Consider the following 22,456-nt stretch of genomic DNA (forward strand, 5'->3'; position numbering starts at 1 on the left):
TTTCCTGGGCACAAGTCCGGCAAAGATGAGTTATGACATATCCGAGTGTTCGTTTCAGAGAGCGCTAGCCAGTGTCATAAAGATCTTGTGAAAGAGCAGCTAAGCGTTACTGCTAGTATAAGCGGGCTTCATTGGTGATAAGGAAACGAGACCATCGCTTCCATACCCGGTCGTTCCCCTAATACAGCTTGAACGCTGTCTTTCATCCGCTTCGTAGCACGGCCGGAGCGCTCTCAAACAACCACCCGAATTTATCATTATGGTTTCGTGACTCACTGTTTGCCTAGTGTCTGGTTCTTCACCGTCACTTTCTACGGGACAGTATGAAAGGCCGTGACAATGTACAAATCCACTTCGCTCAATTTTATTCCATTATTTTGAACAAGGATTCAATCTACCAACTAATATATATAGGTGATAACGTGAGCGGAGCGCCGGACGGACCACTGAATAAGTGCGAAAATGCAGGAATAGGTTCGTTGCATTACTCCGGCACGGGATATGCAACGACACATTTACCAAGGTAACTTACTTACATTTTAATAAGCAATGGCTGCCGCTTCGCGCACTTTCTTGTAACTGCATCGCAACCCCCAGCGAAGCAGCCATGTACGTGCTGGGAGTGGCGTACACACGTTTCACAATGCTTGCAGAGGGACACCAGTGTATCCACCTCCACCGTACAAGCCTGGATAGCCGGATCCACCATACATGCCGTAGTTGCCTAGACCACCGTATCCACCGTACATGCCGTAGTTGCCTAGGGCACCGGATCCACCGTACAAGCCGTAGTTGCCCAGACCACCGGATCCGCCGTACAAGCCTGGATAGCCGGATCCACCATAAATGCCGTAGTTGCCTAGGCCACCGGATCCGCCGTACAAGCCTTGATAGCCGGACCCGCCATATATGCCGTAGTTGCCTAGACCACCGGATCCACCATGCATTCCGTAGTTGCCTAGGCCACCGGATCCACCGTACATGCCGTAGTTGCCTAGGCCACCGGATCCGCCGTACAAGCCTGGATAGCCGGACCCGCCATACATTCCGTAGTTGCCTAGGCCGCCGGATCCACCGTACAAGCCTGGATAGCCGGACCCGCCGTACATGCCGTAGTTGCCTAGGCCACTGGATCCGCCGTACAAGCCTGGATAGCCGGATCCGCCATACATGCCGTAGTTACCTAGGCCACCTGATACACCATACATGCCGTAGTTGCCTAGGCCACCGGATCCGCCGTACAAGCCTGGATATCCGGATCCACCATACATGCCGTAGTTACCTAGGCCACCATATCCGCCGAACCAGCCTGGGTTGCCGGAACCACCGTACCAGCCTGGCATGCCGGAACCACCGTACCAACCGTTGTTTCCGTAGCCGCTGAGGTCACCATTCATGCCTGGATTGGCCGAGCCACCATAGAAACCGATGTTTCCGTAGCCGCTGAGGCCACCATGCAAGCCTGGGCTGCCGAAGCTGAAGCTGCCAATGCCATTGTAAATGTTTCCGTATCCATAGTTAGCCTTGCAAACAGCGATTGCCAGGTACGTCGTGAAGAGAGAGAGCTGAAAAGATGCGGTGTGCGTTTTCCGTAAGTGGTTTCAATTGATGGCTGCTCGTCCAACAACTTAGCGTTGTGACACTACTAAAGAAATAAGCCCTGAAGGCAACTCCATGTATGTTTTACGTCTAAAGGAGTGAAATCTTTTAACCAATTGGTCGTTGTCTGAGACACCGTAATAAGAATTGTAAAACAGGTTGTTTAACGGCATAAGGTATAAGAAAAAGCGTTGGCAGAAACCTTGAGGTATTTGTGGCAAAATGTAGGCAACAGAACGCATCCTTAATGAGCGTGGACTGGTAGACTAGTTGCCCTGGTATTCTGTGCAGTACATCGCAACCAGAACACGCAGATGCCATGGCCCCGTCTTTTCGGTCGTCTTCCGCGTTCTGGTTTCGTTTCATTGAACAACATATTGTCTTAACATCAGTTATGCGCCCTCACTTGTAAGACTCTGATTTTTTTTCCTTTTGTTCGCTCATTGTATGCAGCGTGCAATGTCGTCATGTTCCGAACTCTGCGGAATTAATCCACGAGGTGTGCACCGCAAAAAAAAACACACTTACAGCTTGCAATACAAGCGTGTCATAAACCTGGTCGCCACGAAAATTCCAGCTCCTTATTCCCTGCCTAAGCGCGCATGCAGAAACCTAGGCGCGATCTGTGCATACGCAGTAGCGCAAGGAACGCCCATGTTCGAGAAAATGTAGCTGCGAACCGCCGTTGCAACTGGATTTATTTCGCGACTTCCGCACCCCGAAAAAAAAAAAAAGCTTAAATCGCAAAGCATGCGGTGTTAGTATCAGAGAAAAGGAAGTTTCAGAAGCCATGCTATATCATAGAAGAGTTGCTTTAACGCGCGTCTAGAGCGCGGTACATTAGGCCCGCGTCGGTATATAGGTCACCGTGGCAGGCAATCGAACGCGCGACCGTAAGATGGATCTTACCAGAGCCTTCATGTTTCTCTCTTTTTTTTCTGAATGACGCACCGACGTGTCCGCGCCAGAACGAACTCCTTACAGGCGGCGAGGATCGGCTAATTCCGCGAGCACTGATATATATACCCGTGCGCAACGTGGACCTTGTGCACTCCTCCTACACACTCTCTCGCCAAGCACCGTGATTTGCGCGCACCGCAAGACACAGCAGCGGGGTGGGGGTTGGGGGAGGGGGGGGGAGCTGTTCAATACGATGAACGCGCAATTACTGGGGGCTTTTCTTCCCGCCTACTAGGCTCGAGCTTGCTTCCGTCAACAACAACAAAAAGTGTTTGCTGCTTCTACTGGAGACGGGCACCCGAAAGTTCAAAAACACGCCGAGGAACACGTGCAAAGAAAACCTCGAGTGTGCTGAGCAAGAAAACGCACGACAGCGACCCGCGTAAATGGAAAACGTATACCAGGAACTTCGCTCTTCCCTCGCGCCATCTGAAAGCTTCTGTCACTGCGTTGAGCAACGCGTTCCTCCCCGTGCCTCGAGACGCTTCCAGGTAAATTTGAAGCCCCGAATTTAAAAAAAGAAACGCAGTTTCTGGAGGCCTCTGTGTAGTTATAATGGTCCAGTGTAGATGTAATTACTCGACGTCTCATGCCAAAGCCAGAGATTCAGGAAGGAACTTGCGCCTGTCTTTCCAGCCACGAAACCGATTCCCAGCGTCGTCTCCACGTGACGTCAACATAACGGTGTCGTGACTTCTGCAGCTTAAACACCTCGCCATTGTCTCGGAGAAACCTTGCCGGAGCTTCTGGTCCCGCCAGGAACGTGCAACTGTAGTGTTACCAACAGCTGAGGCGAATTGTATGCAGAATAGCTCCGAACACACGGGCATTTTATTGAAGACTTGTCGATGGAAAAAATTGCCCCCTTTCAAAACTTGCATCTAGACTAGACTAGACCAGCTGCTATGAACTTGCCTGGTAACGACTATATTTATAGTCACCAGACAGCTTGGTCAGCGCTCAAGATTAAAACGGATGAAAGGGCTATAAGCCGCAACTAATTTTCGGGAAATGTACTTCCCGAAAATTGAACCTTTTCAAAATCTATGCTCGAGAAGGTGTTCCTCAGACAACGTACCGAAGCTGCGGCAGTTTCGACTGAACGCAACCTGCAGCCAAAATAACCTTCAAGAATCCCGGAAATGGCGGCGACTGTTGTGTGCGTGCACCGAATTTTCTCCAACAAAATTCATCCACCTGTAGATGACTGCATACCAACAAAACGAACTGCAGTGATTCATTTAAAAGAAATGACGCACACTTTACCACCGCAATCACAGCAGATTAGGATTGAACAAATGATTTCGCAATTTGACAGCTACTGAGGTTGTGCTGAAGCGTAACCATCCATCTTTTAACGTTAATAGAATTTTTTAAAATCGCCCGTAGCACATATAGCAAAAATCTACTCATTGATCTAGTTACTCGAAGATGCGGACATTACTTGCGAACGAAATTATTATACTTATTGGACTGATTAGCTAAGTTTACTGAATCTACGTTCATCTGATTACATTACAGCGCAAGTTGTAATGTAGGAATTCAAGCCAGAATTCAAAAAGGTACATCCATTTGCAATAAATTTTTAAAGTAGCTGGAGAAAGCGAGATACTAAATGCTGAAAACTTACGATAAGTACGCACTGGCGTTCCATTTCCTTTTTTTTAACGAAATGTCTTTTTATGCACTGCATCTCAATATCGGCTGATGATTCCGAATGCCCGAGGGGAAATGAAACCTGAGGTGTAGTTACGAATTGCTGTTTTCGATTGGGATATGATAATCTTGTTGCCCGGGATGGAGGTGCCCATGGTGATGGCAGCCTCTTCCGCCTCCACAATGGAAGATGTGCTTACCGTCGCACAGCTGATGGTGTGTCCGTCACCAGCAGTGACGGCTACGGTGTGTCGACCATCACTGGTGCTAGCAGGTTCCACGTATATGGTGGGTTGGTTTTTGTAGCAACAGAACTGCTTGTTGGCCTAGTTGGTGCTTGCTAAAAGACACGTTTTTTCCCGCAATTTAACATACATACTGGAGATTGTATGTTAAATTGCGGCAAAAAGCATGTTTTCTGGTTTTTGTAGCATTGCCAAAGTGCCGTCGCCCTAGCTTTGCGTCTACCGCTGTTTTCAGTGCCCATGTTTTTCGGAAGCGAAGGGATAATGATCTTAGTCCGGATAGTGTTAGGTATCCAGTGTCGTTGCGGGGTGTCTAAGGCTGGGCGATACCCCAAGGTGTCCAGGATCCGCTGTCCCGCGTGTGTGCCGGATAATCGAACTATTTAAGCCCATTTGTGGGCCTCTATGTTTTCCTCATTGTTGTTATGCACCCCTAGACTCAAGAGTGCCTTCGTATCAGTCCATTTTGGTAGCCCAAGAGCCTGTTTGAATAACGTTCGAATGAGACCGTTAATCCATTCCAAGTCCCTCTTCCTGAGATGCAAGTAAGGGCAGACATATGCCACTCGGCTCAGAAAAAAAAGCCTGGATTAGTCTGCAGGCATCTTTCTCCTTAACTCCGTGCCGTCAGTTGGAGACCCTCCTGAGAAGGTTCTGTAATTGCCCAGCTGTAGTTTGGAGTCGTGCTACGGCTTCTTGGTTGTGCGTGTTTTGCTGGATCCACAATCCTAACACTCTGATTTTAGGAACGGGTGGGACCGGTTGACCAGTTACCTGCACCTGAATGTGTGCGGGCATATTGGCAGCCGGATTTGCGGGATTTTTGTTCCGGACTGTAAGCAGTTCTGATTTTTTCGGCGAACAGCTGCGGCCATTGTTGCGAGCGTGTTTCTGCACTGCGTCAGCCGCTGCCTGCAGTGATTCTGAAATTTGTCCATCCGACCCAGTGCACGTCCAGATCATTACGTCATCGGCGTAGATGGCATGCCTGATATGAGGAATCTCTTTGAGCTGCCGGGATAAGCCACTCATGGTGGTATTAAAGAGGAAAGGAGGAAGTAGTGCCCCCTGTGGTACACCTCTAGTGCCGAGCTCTATGGTTTTGCTTTCAATATCTCCTATGTTTACGGTGGCAGTATGCCCCTTGAGGAATGTGGTAATATAGGTATATGTTCTCTTACCTGCGTTCATGTTGAATACGTTTTCTAGAATGGCTCGATGTGAGACATTGTAAAACGCTTTGTGTATGTCTAATACTAACACTGCTCGAGTTGCGCGGATAGGCGCTGGGTTAAGGATATCATTTTGTACCTGCCACAGTATGTCTTGGGTGCACAGTTTGGGTCGAAAGCCTATCATTGTCTCTGGGAAGAGGTGGTTGGTTTCGGCATGGTCAACCAGCCTATTGATAACCACATGCTCCATAGCCTTACCAAGACAAGAGTTAAGGGATATGGGCCTGAGGCTCTCTAGACTGAGTGACTTGCCCAGTTTAGGAATGAAGACCACGCTAGCGTGCTTCCACTCTTCCGGTAGTGTACGGTTTTGCCAGTACTGATTAAAAAGCTTGGTGATCATTGTTATGGTAGGGTCATCTAAATTCCTGAGCGTCTTGTTGGTGAGCTTATCTTTACCGGCTGATGATGTCGTGCGTAGGCAGCTGAGAGCGGCGCGTACTTCGGCCTCGGTGAAGTTTTCGTCTAAGGCTGCGTTTTCGTCTCCTCTGTACTCTATATATGCACCCGGCTCCCGTTCTGTATTAAGGTATTGCTCGGCCAACAGATTGACGAGATTAGAGTCTGTTCTCGGGATACTGTGTACGACTTTCTTAATCCTTTTATGAGCAGCACTTTTATTAGAGTGTTGTGGGTCTAGCATGTGTTTAAGCAGAGTCCAGGGGTTCTTTTTGCTCAACTGGCCATTCATGCTGTCACATAATTGGTTCCATTGCATAATGCTGAGCACCCTAGAGTAGTCCTGAATCTCTTTCTCTAGGGCGGCGAGTTCGTGGCATAGCGTATGGTTGATCGTATTCTTTAGCCATCTCTGCTGAAGGTCTTGATGCTTTTCCCATAGACCTAGGAGTTTTGAGCCCGGCACGGGGCCTCCCTCTTCTATCGGTGCCATGGTTGCTGCATTTTCCACATCCTGGATAAGCTCATTCGTCCACGCAGTGAGGCCTGCTATATCGGTGAGCTGTTTGCGGTTTCTGATGTATTGGAATACATCCCATTTGGTGTGTGGAGTTAGCTTCACTTTCCTTTTATGCCCTTTGGAAGGGGAACTGATAACAACGAGATAGTGATCGCTCCCAAGACTAGTTTCGGTGTTACCCAAAGAGCCCCATTGGCATTTTTCACGAAGCATAAGTCCGGTGTGGTAAACCTGCTTACACTGTTGCCGATACGGGTGGGGCTATCTGGGTCGGTGATGCGTGTAATTTCTAAGTCACTTGTCACTGAATATAGCGCATTGCCTTTCCTAGTGCAGTTTTGGCATGCCCAGACTGTGTGCGGAGTGTTAAAATCTCCTACAACAACGAGTCGTTCCTTCTCCGCGGATTTACATGCTTTCTTCAAGAGTGCAATAACTCTGTTGCTTTTATCTTTCGGGGAGCTGTACAAGTTAAGGATGAATACACATCTGTGTTCCTTTTTTCTAGGCAGCAGCTGTACAAACGTGTAAGGAATTTTGTCTTCCTCCAGATCAATTTGCATTGCCTTAAGGTTGCGTTGTATCGCAACTGCCATAGAAGGTCTGTTGTAATGTAGATTAGACAGCGCTGTATACAGATAACAGGGTCTTGAGAGATACACACATCATCATCATCATCATCAGCCTGGTTACGCCAACTGCAGAGCAAAGGCATCTCCCATACTTCTCCAACAACCCCAGTCATGTACTAATTGTGGCCCTGTCGTCCCTGCAAACTTCTTAATCTCATGCGCCCACCTAACTTTCTGCCGCCCCCTGCTACGCTTCCCTTCCCTTGGGATCCAGTCCGTAACCCTTAATGAGCATCGGTTATCTTCCCTCCTCATTACATGTCCTGCCCACGCCCATTTCTTTTTCTTGATTTCAACTAAGATGTCATTAACTCGCGTTTGTTCCCTCACCCAATCTGCTCTTTTCTTATCCCTTAACGTTACACCTATCATTCAGAATTCTTTCCATAGCTCGTTGCGTCGTCCTCAATTTGAGTAGAACTCTTTTCGTAAGCCTCTAAGTTTCGGCCCCGTAGGTGAGTACTGGTAAGACACAGCTATTATATACTTTTCTCTTGAGGGATAATGGCAACCTGCTGTTCATGATCTGAGAATGCCTGCCAAACGCACCCCATCCCATCCTTATTCTTCTGATTATTTCCGTCTCATGATCCGGATCCGCCGTCACTACCTGTCCTAAGTAGATGTATTCCCTTACGACTTCCAGTGCCTCGCTGCCTATCTTAAATTGCTGTTCTCTTCCGAGACTGCTAAGCATTACTTTAGTTTTCTGCAGATTAATTTTTAGACCCACTCTTCTGCTTTGCCTCTCCAGGTCAGTGAGCATGCATTGCAATTGGTCCCCTGAGTTAAGCAAGGCAATATCATCAGCGAATCGCAAGTTACTAAGGTATTCTCCATTAACTTTTATCCCCAATTCTTCCCTATCCAGGTCTCTGAATACCTCCTGTAAACACGCTGTGAATAGCATTGGAAATATCGTATCTCCCTGCCTGACGCCTTTCTTTATTGGGATTTTGTTGCTTGCTTTATGGAGGACTAAGGTGGCTGTGGAGCCGCTATAGATATCTTTCATTTTACACCTTACTAACACCTTATTAGTTGAAGAATCGAACACGGCGGTACAGCGAACTAGAACATTTTCTTACCTTTTAGAACACTGTAACGACGGAATCATGACGTAGGAAGCTAGATATCTACATACATACACTCAAAACCAGTGTTGCGGAATGGGCCTTCCCATACCATTGCAGTTTCATTCCGGGGAATCAGAACTTGCCGCCACTCCATTCCTTTCATTTCCGCGGGATGAAAAAACAGCCGATTCCCACTTCGGGAATGGCCGGTCAGTTCAAGTCCAGTCCTGTAATTCCTCATCGTAGGAAAGGCATCTTGGTAGTTTTATCGAGTTACCTATGAACGCACCATAAAGCTGATGTTATCAGACGCGTTAAGAACTGCAAAAATACGCAAAGCACGTTACCAAGGTCGGGGGATAGTAGCTCGGTGACAAATGTCGTGCAGTACAACCATCCCACATATTCTCATAGGGGCAGTTCTCCCGCTACCTATAGTATTTGCATGGCGAGCATGCTTCAACGGCTTGTGATGTTTTAATATTGTTTAAGCTTAAATGTATTCATGCTAAAATCACGACATAGATTATTTTTGTTTAGGTGTCCGCGTGATATTTAAATGCTGCAATAAAGGTCGCAAACAGTGCAAAGTGCAAAAAGAAGCTTTATTTTCGTTTTATTCCTCGAGATTTTGCAACAAAATGTCATGAGATAAATGGGCGCTTCGCCGTTTAGTTTTGAAAACACGAAATGTAAAGTACGGTTGCTTCAGCGGTTGGTTCTAAAAACAAAAAAGTGAGATAAAATAATTGCCTTCTACCTTTGTGTTGCGCTTCACAAACATGACCTGCTCGAAAAAGGTACTTTACAACCGATTTCGCTTCGCTGTCATTATCAGGGATGCCGTAGAAAACACGTGTTCCATGTCACCTGATGTCGCATGCACAGTGAAAACTGCCCTTGCGAGGTGGGAAAGCACGGGGAAAGCGACTAGCGTTCGCTTTCCAATAGATCAGGGACTTAACTGTGCCTGCATAAGTTCCCTCTGTAAAGTAAAGAGAAATTTCCCCTGCAATAAATCCGGGCATATCCTCTTGGTGGGCATTTTCATTTTGACAGATGTTTCTAAACATCATATTACTTGGCCCTGCTTCAGAGTCTGCATTCGTGACGGTGCCGGCGCTGTCCTGCTCCAACAAAGGACCCCTCCCCAGCCCAACAGAGCGCATCTGCTCAGTTGTTGCAGCTGAACACCAACAAGTCTTAAACCGTGGGTATAGGAGGGCACCCATAAAAAAAAACCAAAAAAAACACCCAGTCCACCTGCTTGCGAACCGCTTCCCCAGACTAAACTGTAGGCCTTTAGCCGCCTCTTCGCAAAGAAGTGTGCCTTTGCTTAAGATTTCCGCAAGAAAAGCTTATATTTCGCATCATCATCATCATCATCATCATCATCATCATCATCATCATCAGCCTGGTTACGCCCACTGCAGGGCAAAGGCCTTTCCCATACTTCTCCAACAACCCCGGTCATCTACTAATTGTGGCCATGCCATGCCTGCAAACTTCTTAATCTCATCCGCCCACCTAACTTTCTGCCGCCCCCTGCTACGCTTCCCTTCCCTTGGGATCCAGTCCGTAACCCTTAATGACCATCGGTTATCTTCCCTCCTCATTACGTGTCCTGCCCATGCCCATTTCTTTTTCTTGATTTCAACTAACATGTCATTAACTCGCGTTTGTTCCCTCACCCAATCTGCTCTTTTCTTATCCCTTAACGTTACACCTATCATTCTTCTTTCCATAGCTCGTTGCGTCGTCCTCAATTTGAGTAGAACCCTTTTCGTAAGCCTCCAGGTTTCTGCCCCGTAGGTGAGTACTGGTAAGACACAGCTATTATATACTTTTCTCTTGAGGGATAATGGCAACCTGCTGTTCATGATCTGAGAATGCCTGCCAAACGCACCCCAGCCCATTCTTATTCTTCTTATTATTTCCGTCTCATGATCCGGATCCGCCGTCACTACCTGCCCTAAGTAGATGTATTCCCTTACGACTTCCAGTGCCTCGCTGCCTATTGTAAATTGCTGTTCTCTTCCGAGACTGTTAAGCATTACTTTAGTTTTCTGCAGATTAATTTTTAGACCCACCCTCCGGCATTGCCTCTCCAGGTCAGTGAGCATGCATTGCAATTGGTCCCCTGAGTTACTAAGCAAGGCAATATCATCAGCGAATCGCAAGTTACTAAGGTATTCTCCATTAACTTTTATCCCCAATTCTTCCCAAGCCTGAATACCTCCTGTAAACACGCTGTGAATAGCATTGGAGATATCGTATCTCCCTGCCTGACGCCTTTCTTTATTGGGATTTTCTTGCTTGCTTTATGGAGGACTACGGTGGCTGTGGAGCCGCTATAGATATCTTTCAGTATTTTTACATACGGCTCGTCTACACCCTGATTCCGTAATGCCTCTATGACTGCTGAGGTTTCGACAGAATCAAACGCTTTCTCGTAATGAATGAAAGCTATATATAAGGGTTGGTTATATTCCGCACATTTCTCTATCACCTGATTGATAGTGTGAATATGATCTATTGTTGAGTAGCCTTTACGGAATCCTGCCTGGTCCTTTGCTTGACAGAAGTCTAAGGTGTTCCTGATTCTAGTTGTGATTACCTTAGTAAATAGTTTGTAGGCAACGGACAGTAAGCTGATCGGTCTATAATTTTTCAAGTCTTCAAGCCAAAGACTTGAAAAAAAAAGATATTTCGCAACGCGGGAAGCAAAAGCCCGGCTGTCTCGTGCCTTTTCTGCAGCAACTCCGTGTCTTCCTCTACAGAGGAGAGAAGCTCAATCAAGTCTGTCGCCAGCTTCAGTTCACATTTAGACAGTTTAGCCTCCTTGCACGCGTGAAGAGTTTCTGTCAGGCCTGGATGACTCGAAAAGTGGCAACGAGCTTTCTCATCGTTCGCAGCTGCAAGTTCCACCTCGTCGCGTTGTGAGATTCCAAATGCTGACCGGCCACATTCAACATTTCTTCCATGTCGGCGGTGCTTTTGCGTATAGATGAAACGATGGCGCCGCATTTTTGTACGACTTCTTCGGCATTTGGGTCCTAAAATAAAGCGACGACGACAATTAGTCGGTATTGCCACTTCAAGTACAGGTAGCGCAACGGGCAAACATGCAATGCAATAAAATTTCGGAAAGAGAATGATGACATATGTGATCGTATGCTACTGCACTCGACGACACAATGACACTTCAAGGCTGCATGAGACAAAATAAAGTGGGGACATACACAGCCGTGTTCTCCAGCCCTACAACAAATTGAATGCACATTAATGCATAGGCTGCATTTTCCTGTTCTTTAGGCATAAATGTCGTGCGCGTAGTGCCTTGGCTACGGCACTACGGCTGGTATCATCTGAATGAAATGGACTTGGTAATTCAAATAAACATGGTAGCAGCACACTGCCGTCTAACTGACTGGTCTTGTATGCCAGGCAACTGTGTTTACGGGCAGAGCGGAAGGAGTAGGGTACGGAAGAAGTGGCGTACGGAGGATTTCATTTTCCGGCGCGGAGGGGGAGGGGGGTATAATAAAAAAAAAGAAAGGAAAGGAAGATCACGAAAGGAGAAAAATAGCAAGGAGCACAAAATACGATGACACAAAAATGGCTTGAACAAGGGACCAACCAATTCAAATTTTTTAAAAATGTAACTTCGGGACACCATGGCGCGTTCTTTGCATGATGTGCCAGTTTTGTTTTTGTTTGTCTTCAAAGGTATTTCAGAACGGTTGATTGACGTGGCGAGAGCAGACCTCGAAGTCGCGTGAGCTTGGTGCCGGGCCTGCGGCAGAAAAAGGATCCGCAGCCACTATTTGATGGCAAGTAGAGTTCGTAACCTCGGCCATGGCAGCAAATGCACCACGAATCGCCAAGATGAAAAAGCGAAGCACACTGGAAAATTTGGCTAAACATGAGCTGGGGGTATTTGCATAATAAAGATTTAAGGCACCGAAACTGTAAGAAGCACAGTTCGCCCTTACTTTTAAAACTGCAATCATTATTCTCATGCAGTCTTTGTCCATTCATTCATGGCAAATTATTTAAGAAAGCTTGGCCCAAACAGTTGTCCATGAAAACAGTAATAAATGAACGACGTATCAATGAACATAAGATGAAACCAATATGTTAATAGCGCGTACCTGGCGAATGGCGTCTTTTACGGCAAGCTGCAGGCTGTGAGCGGCGCAGCCAAATCGAAATTGTTCCAAGTGACTGAACTTGCTTAAGCCTTCCGGGCAGTCGTCTAAACTGTCATCATCATCGTCCTCTTCAGGCAAATGCAAATGTCTTTATCGTCGATGAAGCGTTATCTGCCATCACGCGAAGGACCTGGAACATGACATACAAACAGTCAACGGAGGCGAAATTGTACGTAAATACACATTTCCTTGTCAGCGATGTTCCACTGCAGCAACGCTCCGTGATCCTCGGACCAGATTCGAGCAGCTGTGTTGCTCCGCGTCAGGCGAGCGAAACTGAGGAGGTACGTACATACGTGTGAGCCGTGAAGTCGCTATGCACGAATGTTGCTTCGACAGCCAGGAAGCCCTCCGCAGACCGCGACGTCCAAGCGGTCTACAGGCGTACTCCGCTCCTGCCAAAGACGATGATATTTTGGTTTGCAGCGCTGATACTTTCCCGGGCAGGAACTTCTCTCTCAGGTCATCCCGCGATGACAACTTATAGCCCGGGACGGCGACCTGAATTTGAAAGAATACAAAGCAGTTACATTGGTGAAAGGTGGCTTATAATATTGTCAAACTTACCGTTACGAATTGGTTGAATCCCTCCCTCTAGACAACACGAATGTGCCCCATGTCAGTGCAAATGATGTTGATTGTCGCGTCGTCAAGGATCAGCCTTTCGATGAACAGGCACAGAGCTGCACCCAGCGGTGAAGACCGACGTTGTCCACGGCTGGCTTGCCAGCCCTTTTCCTTGTTGCCTGTGCTCACGTTCGTGCTTTCTTCTTAGGGGCCGAATGAAATTGTTGCCAATCAGATTAACGAATTTCTAGATAAACATTCAATATGCTGTCTAAATTTCAACACGGATTTAAAAAAGGCTATTCAACAGTCACACAGCTTGTCACCGTAGTTCATTCATTCGCCTCATGCCTTGATAAAAATGGTCAAATTGGTGCTGTATTTCTTGATTTTAGCAAAGCCTTCGATACAGTCCCACATGACAAATTAATACTAAAACTTGGACATATTGAGCTCCCAGGAATATTCATCGCTTGAATAACAACCAGGGGCGTAGCCAGGGGGTGGGGGGCTTATAGGGCTTCAGCCCCCCCCCCCCCCGAAATTTTTTCGCGCTGCCCATGCACCGCCGACCAAAGCAACCCCCGGCGCAGAAAATCATTCTGGATTCTGTCTAGAACGTCTTTTTCACACTCGAAAAGCCATTTCACCGCGAAAATTGCGAACTGGGGCTGGATTTCGCGGCAACGCCCATGCACCGGGAGTCACATAACGCAAGCAGCCCCATCCGAGCACAAAGTTTCAAGGACGTTTTGATGGCGAACGGGCTCGCCGCGGTATCTCGCGGAGGCCGCGGAATCTACACTCTATCATGGAATCTACGGAGCGCGTAGATGTCAATTCCGAAACTTTATGGGTATAAAGTTCTCATAAACTTTTGATGTGAAAGGTGCATTGACATTTCCAAACGTGTGCTTTAGATTTTCAGTTGCGGAACTTTGTAAGTTTAATGTTCCCATAAATATTTGACGCCAAAGGTGCATTAACTTGCAGACAAGCCAAATCAACACACTATCAGACAAGTTGGCAAAGCCCGCAGCGAGGCTCGATGAGACGAAGCGTTGTGGTTCATTCGTGCCGTCATGTCACATAAAAAATATCCATTTTTTTTTTCACCTGCGCCAAAGCATCCAGTAACGACACTAAAGCCAGCCAAGGTAACTACGTTCTTATTTATTTTTTCTACTATGACTTTTAATTGCGAGGACACATTGAGCCTCTTCAATTTTTTGTTCTCGCTCCCCTACCCGGGAGCGGCCAGAGCCAGCCAGAGCGCATGCGTTTTTCTCCTGTTGCCCCGACCACCGCGCGGCGCACTACGGTGCGCGTTCGGTTTTCTCTGACCGAGTGCATTTTCGCCTGGCAGAGTTTTGGACGCTTTCTCGCTAGCAGAAGAGAAAAAGAAACAATGGTCGCTCGCCGCCACTAATGTGGGGACTCGACGGATTGCACCGCGTTCGCTTGAGCGCAACCTCTCCAGAAAGTCTTGTCTCGTCGGCGTAGGATACCGAGCAGTATTCGCATGGTTCTTGGTGGGCCAAGCGTCTCGTGTTTTCTTCGATATTCCTTTAATAGCCACAATAGTTGCCCAAAGTAGGCATTCGATTGTGACCAACATACTTTCCTTTGCGTATTTCTTTTTCATTACGGTTCCCCCGCCCCAGAAAAGGAAAAAAAAAATGTTGCGGCGCAGCGAATTGTCGCATGGTGAAAGTTCTATTTTGTTACTTCTTTTGCAGAAAGTAATGGGCCATGGGACGCTTCAGCTGCCGGATACTCATTATATTATTGCGATAGCAATTATATGGAGACTCTAGGCGCATTCCTGCCGTCGCCGTCGCCCTCATGTTCCGCATAAAGTCCAAGGGCGATAACATCGTGACCGCGTGCCGCATGCTGTATGTGCGAGTGAAAGCGTGTGTGTGTTGGGGGGGGGGGGGGAGAGGGGAATGGGTGAGCCGACGATGGTGGCTCAGTCTTGTGTGCGCAAAGGAGAAAAGCGGGGAGCAAGCGCGCCGCGCCTTCCGTCGCGCGCGATTCATCGGTGGGAGTGGATGGAATTGGGGCGGGATCTAGGATTCTGTGAACCTGTGATTGCGCAACATGTTTATTTGCCTTGTTTGACCCATTATATACCATGACTTTTTCTTAGATACGTATATTTATTGGAGACTTATACGTATGTTTAGATATATTGTTGCGAGGTTTTGCGTATACGTGCAGTGAACTTTGTTTCCAGTGGCAATTTTTTGCCCTTTATCAAGCTGCATCTTAGCATTTGTATATTCCATTGTATCTTCGCATTTCTAATGTACGAGGGCGAGTCAAATGAATAGTGAGCCTACCCACCCCGCGCAATTATGGTTCTGTTCATTATCTGCATAGCCTGCGCGTAGCACGCGGGCATCTCTCATTTACAAAAGTGGCACGCAGGTGTGAGGATAAATGTTCTTTAATGCCCTCATACACTTGGTTGAACATGGTTGCGTTACGTAATGGATGCTCCAGAAGTTGAGCAGGCGTGGTGCCGTGAGCTATTTGACAGCTGAAGGTGTCTTCCGAAAAGAAATTAGTGATCGTATGGCTGCCGCGTAGATTGAACGTTGCATTTCATTGGCCACTGTGAGGCGTTAGAACAAACGGTTCAAAGGACATGAAAGTTGCAAAGACGATCCCAGACTGGGCCAACGCCATCGTGCAATCGCCCCTAACAAAATTGCAAAGGTTGATGAGCTGATGACACAAGAACGGAGGATAAGCGGCAGAGCGTGTGAACATCAGTCACGGTTCGGTTCACCGTCACCGTTCACGCCATAATTCATGAACATCTCGGTTATCGGCTGTTATGTGCGCAATGGATACCCAAGATTTTGAATCACCGCCAGAATACGGAGAAGTTCGGCGCTGCCTTTACACATCTGATCCGGTATTACAATAAGGGTGACGATTTCTTGTCTGCAAGTGTGACTGAAGACGAATCATGGTGCCACTACTACGAGCCTGAAACACAACGGCAAAGCTTACAATGGAAACACTTGAATTCACCACCCCCAAAGAAAGCAAAGGCCACCATTTCCGCCGGAAAGGTGTTGTTGACTTTTATTTTTCGATCGTCAGGGGCCATTACTGATAGAATTTGCTGAATCTTGAGAGACTATCAATTGTTTCCGATATTGTGAAACGCCGGATCCGCTGGGTGTCGCAATCAAGAACAAACTACGTGGAAAATTGACGAATGGGTTCATCTTGTTCCACGACAATGCCCGTCCCCACGTCGCTGATGTGTTTAATATGAAACTGGCGAAGTTCAAGTGGGAAACGCTGCAATATCCGCCATACAACTCAGATATGTCGCCTTGCGACTTCCACATTTTGGGGCAACCGAAAAAACAGCTCATGGGAACCATATTCGTCTCGGACGATGACGTGAAAGTCAGTTGCAGACGTTTTGAAACAGCAACCCAAGGAGCTTTATGAGACGGGAATTACGCGACACGGTAGTCAATGAGACAAATGTCTAAATGCTCATGCAGGCTACTTTTAAATAAAGTACCGCGTTTGTCAGATATTTGCATTGGCTCACTTTCAATTGACTCGCCCTGGTATACTCTGCAGAACTCCTGCTTCTGATACGTGCTCTCTGCTGCCACTATAATTTCTGTGCAATTACTCACGATACACGACCGGTGACAGATGCTCCTGCTTAATACATTGGAACAAATGACAGCGTCGTTGAGATTTAATGACAGTGTCGTTGAGATTTTTCACTGGCAGTTGCATATGTACGAGAATGTAAACAAGGATCTTGAATGACAAAGTTTCATTAACATATTTGTCCTCAACTTGTTCATTTCATGGCCTTTACATTTTTCATATCAGCGACATGCACTGCTTTGCTGGTTTCGAACTGATGTAGTTCTAAAGTACGTGTGATATTTTCTTTATTATTAAATAGGCAAAAAACATGGAAGCATTGACATCAGTTACGTTGGGCACAATTTTTGGCACACACGATCATAATATTTTATCAAAAAAATACATATTTTACTTGTACTGACAGTGCGTAGCGTTCAAGAATTCGTTTGCAGCATCTTTGGCAATGGCAATGAAGTTATTATTCATGTATTTGAACTCTCGACAAATTGCTTAAGAGTAAGCTTAGCTTGGGCGCAACTCCGACGTGGCCTATTCAGATACATGTAAAACGCAGAAACGCTTTTCTGAGATAACTCCTGAATCGCGTTTAATGAAATTTGTTGCATTTGAGAGCGTAAGTTATATTCTAGTGTCTGTTGGAAGCGGTGCCGAGTGGCTGGCTAGAGGAATATACCTCAGGCCGACCTCTCAGCATTTCATATCATTAAACTTCTCTCTCTCTCTGTTGGAAGCGGAATTTCGATTTAGGGCCGGAACTTTGTTTAAAATATTTTGAAAAATTCGAAACTTCGAAAAAATAGGACGAAGTTTACAAATTAATTGCTCTGCATCAAGTACAGATATCGCGGTTCTGTAAACTGCATCCATTGCACCATTCAAAGCGGACAAATTGGTTATGTTATGTACAAGGGTTCTGCAAGAGCCGTATTTCCATAATACTTAATTTTTTGAAACTCATGTGTAACATATCAATTTTGTCCGCTGTAGACGTACTATTATGTGCAATTCACAGAATTGTGATATCAATTTTCATTGCTGATTTACAGATTTTAAACTTCATTGTTTCATTTTCTGAAACTTTTCGATTTGTACCACTTTTCCATAAAATATTGACGACTTAAGTCGAAATTTGAAACAAACAGTCACTAGAATTTAAGTTTTCTTTTATATGCAACAAACCTAAATTGGTTTTTTCGGCAACCACTGCACCAAATTTGGTGCAGTGGTTGCCGAGAAAAAACCAATTTTCCTTCTACATGTATTTAGATAGGAGCATCCGACCTAATTTTTCCTCTTAGGAGGAGGCCGAGCTGCAATGTGAGCCCCCCGCCCCCCCAAGCGAAATTTCTGGCTACGCCACTGATAACAACCTATCTAACAAATCGCCGCCAGTTCGTGGAAATTAATAAGCAACAGTCTGGCTGTCTTCCGGTCAACTCGACAATTCCTCAAGGGAGTGTGCTAGGACCATTGCTCTTTTTACTTTACATAAATGATATTACTACTTCAATCCATTCCAGTGTGCAAATTAGGTTGTTTGCGGACGACTGTGTGCTTTTTAGAGAAATCACTTCAACAAATGATCAAACTGATTTAAATACTTCTCTAGCTGGTATTGATTGTTGCAAAATGTGGGGAAGGCGGCTTAACGCTGAAAAGACGGTCTTTCTTCTCTTCACTCGTCAGAAAGCTCCACTAACCTTTAGTTACACGTTAGGTTCGTTGCCTTTGCAGGAAGAAACAAAATATAAGTATTTGGGTGTTACAAATACTAACAATTTATCATGGAATTTACACATTGGTAATATCTGTTCTTCGTCCTTGCGGAAATTATATCTTTTGCGACGTAAACTTAAAAATTCCCCACCTAACTTAATGCTTGCTTATTATTCATTAATGAGACCGAAACTTGAATATGCATGTGTTGTTTCGGACCCGTTTACTAAACAAAATAATAAATGTCTCTAAAGGGTACAGAAAAAATCCGTGCGATTCATATATTCAAAATTCTCTCGATATGATTCCCCCTCACAAATAAGGCGTGATAATGGCATTGAAGTCCTTGAGCAGCGAAGGCAACACTTAAGAATTTGATTTCTTTCCATGCTTTCTAATGGAGACTTATCAATTAATCCTGCATCCTATCTGTCTAGTACAACGTCTAGGCTTACTCGACACCACCATCCGTATTCACTAACACCTTATTATATAAAATTGCACGGACGGATGTATTCAAGTGTTCTTTTTTCCCCGAACTGTAACAGGCTGGAATAACTCGTTGTTGCTTGTTTCAATTGATTGATTCATTGTACTGCTGTTGTGTTTTACCACCCTGCTTGATTGAATAATGCATTGTATTGTTGTTGGGTTTAACCACCCTGTTTGGACCTGAACTAGGTCTGCAGTATGAAATAAAAAAGAAAAATTGGTGGAACTCCGACTACAGCACGTATAGTTTCGGATATAAGCTTGCCGCTTGTTTGTTTACTTCGCGGGTAAATTTAAAAAAAAATTGGTTCCAATGTGCCATCTCATGCGGGCATCCCATGTGAGACGGCGCGCAAGCTGGTATGCGAAAGCTTGCAGTGAACACCAGCATCGCGCCGGCGTCAATTCGCATCACAACTTAGAGAAGCGCTTTTTCGAATATGCGTCAGCATCGCCGACAGCGACAGAAACAAAGACAGAGAAGTGAAGGACGGGAGACAGCAGGCGGCCGGGGCGAAGACGCCGCCGAGGTAATATATATATATATATATAGATATATATATATATATATATATATATATATATATATATATATATATATATATATATATATATATATATATATATATATCATTTCATTTCATTTTTATTTCCTTAAAGACCCCCTGTAGGGGGTTTTACATAAGGGGTGGGGTTAACGTGAGAAAGTAAAACATTTTTTTTTTCATGATGACAGGTGGGATGTAACTTTTTCTAGGAAGGTTGATGGACAGGTGATAGCTGCAATTTGATGGGGACGGTCGTTCCAGTCGCTTGCTGTTCGGAGGAAGAATGACTTGGAAAATGTAGTCGTACGGGCACGTTGGCGTGAGACTTTCAGCGGATGACCAATTCGGCGAGACGTGCGTGATGGCGGTGCGCAGATGTATGGCTGCTGTTTGAGCTGGGAATAATAAAATTTGTGAAATAGGCACAGGCTAGAAATACGGCGACGGAGGGAAAGACTGCATAATTGGGACTGTAGCTTGAGAGATGAAACACTAATATAGGATGAGTATGAACGGTGAATGAAACGGGCGGCTCTGTTTTGCACAGCTTCTAAGGAGTCGATGAGGTAAGCTTGCTGTGGATTCCAGATGGCGGATGCATACTCAAGTTTTGGCCTGATTAATTATTTATAAGGAAGTAGCTTTACATTTTGAGGGGCGTCGTGAAGATGACGTTTAAGAAAGCCTAGTTTTTTATTCGCAGATGATATTACCTTTGTTACGTGCTCGCGCCATGATAAGTCATTGCTGATAGTGATACCGAGGTAAGTATAGGACGGAACGAGTTCGACAGGAGAATCGGAAATCTTGTAAGTAAATAAATGCGGGTTGTGACGACGATGGAAAGACATGAGTTTGCACTTATTGGGATTAAGCGTCATCAACCAGTGATTGCACCATGATTGAATGCGGTTAAGATTGTCCAGAAGGGATTCTTGATCAGCTGCATTAGTAATTGGGGCATAAATAACGCACTCGTCGGCGAACAGACGGACATGGCATGATAAATTTTGTGGCAGATCATTAATATAAATTAAGAATAACAGGGGGCCAAGGACAGTTCCCTGAGGAACGCCCGATGTTACTGGTAGACGGTTAGAAGAGTAGTTGTTAATAGTAACAGACTGTGAACGATGTGTGAGGAATTCTTTTAACCATGCAATAATTTCTCGATGCAAGTTTAGTCTGGAAAGTTTTAAGAGTAGACGTTGATGAGGTACCTTATCGAATGCTTTGGCAAAGTCTAAAAAGATGGCGTCAGTTTGTAAGTTAGCATCAAGGTTGGAATGAAGATCGTGAAGAAAGATGGCAAGCTGTGTCTCACATGATAAGCCTTTTCTAAATCCATGTTGGGATGGAGTGAAAAAATTTATAGAGTCTAGATGCTGCATTATCTGGGAGTAGATGACGTGTTCCATTAGTTTACAAGGGATGCTAGTTAGGGAAATGGGGCGATAGTTGAGTGGAGAGTCTCTGTTACCTGATTTGAAAACAGGAACGACCTTCCCCATCTTCCAGTCTTCTGGGATGATACCTGTGGCGAGTGACTGAGAAAACAATAAGCATAAAAACTTGGATGAAATGTCCTTAGTGTTTTTGAGAAACTTAGTGTTAATTTCGTCCGTTCCGGCTGACGATGAAATCTTCAATTTGTCGATTGCGCACGAAATGCCATTTGGATGAAAAATTATGGCTGGCATTGCTAGTTCAGTAATGGATGGTAGTGAAAGGAATGTATCTTCAGGTTCTATCGTGAATACTGATGAAAAGGCAGTATTAAATATATCGGCACACTGAACATCACTAACAGAGTCGCCGTTATCATTAGTAAGGGTGATGTCGTGCGATTCCTGGGGATTTATCACGTTCCAAAATTTTCTCGGGTTAGTTGTTATCATTTTGGGTAAGTCGTTGTGAAGAAAGAAACGTTTCGCGCTTTTCACTTCTGCTAAGTACGCGTCTTCAGCGCTGTAGTACTTTTCCCATGCAGAAGAGCTGGGTCTAAGTTTAGCTGCACGGTACAGCCGCTGCTTTTTATTTTTGAGTCTTTTGAGCGTTTTATTGAACCAAGGATTTTGGGAATCAGAGTTTATAGTGCACTTTGGAATGTATCTGCTCGTTAGATCACTAATTTTGCGTTTAAATATTGACCAGTTTTCGTCGACTGTATGCTGATGGAAGTGAAGTTCAAAAGTGCATAAGAGGGAGTTTAGTTCATTATTTATTGCTGCGTAGTCGGCCTTATCGTAAAGCTTTATTGTTTTTTTGGACACTTTCCTTTGAACGGGAGTTATGTTAAATGAGGCGTGAATAACTTTATGGTCACTGATTTCCCTCAGGTAAGTAATAGAAGCTAAGGTTATATATATAAGGATATATATATATATATATATATATATATATATATATATATATATATATATATATATATATATATATATATATATATATAAATGAAATCACAAGGCGTAGGGAGGGGTATGGGGGGGGCATACAAGAGACATTCACGCATTCATGTGAGGGATCGCCAGTCGTTTGTGCGCAGGTGCGAGTAAAAGCGGGCGCGAGAGAGAAGATCTGGGAGCTTTTGCTCCTCGAATATATGACGCTGCCTAGGCACTTACGGAGGAGGTTTCTTAGCGCGTGTTGTATGCGTTTGTCCCCTAGTCATGCTTGCATTGCGGAGTGCGGTCGAGTTTGATGAGGAAGAGGAAGACGACGCTGTTCGATCTGTTGTCACCTCACCTCTGTAATTTTTGCATAGGTTTTGCTATTCATTAAGTAAGTTATTTATATCCTTGGAAGACGGCCGCATCTTTAAGGCGGTACTGTCCCTATGGGAAGGGTACGGCTGCTCCGGAGCCGGCATCTTTAAAGGGTCAGCGCCATCCGAAGGAAGCCTGCGTGGCGGAGGCGGCCATGGCCTCGCAAGGCGTGGAG

General features: G+C 45.5%; 1 protein-coding gene across 1 annotated transcript; it reads right to left on the reverse strand.

Moving 5' to 3' along the window:
* Positions 1-380: 380 nt before the first annotated feature.
* On the reverse strand, positions 381-2,584 carry LOC142571055 (uncharacterized). Its single transcript, XM_075679352.1, has 2 exons — positions 2,509-2,584; positions 381-1,565 (listed from the first exon to the last, which is right to left on the reverse strand). Exons 1-2 carry the CDS (start codon positions 2,518-2,520, stop codon positions 639-641), a joined length of 939 nt encoding a protein of 312 aa, XP_075535467.1. The 5' UTR covers positions 2,521-2,584; the 3' UTR covers positions 381-638.
* Between the last annotated feature and the right edge of the window lie 19,872 nt (positions 2,585-22,456).

The sequence above is a fragment of the Dermacentor variabilis genome, chromosome 2, assembly GCF_050947875.1.
Source record: "Dermacentor variabilis isolate Ectoservices chromosome 2, ASM5094787v1, whole genome shotgun sequence".
Classification (NCBI taxonomy): domain Eukaryota; kingdom Metazoa; phylum Arthropoda; class Arachnida; order Ixodida; family Ixodidae; genus Dermacentor; species Dermacentor variabilis.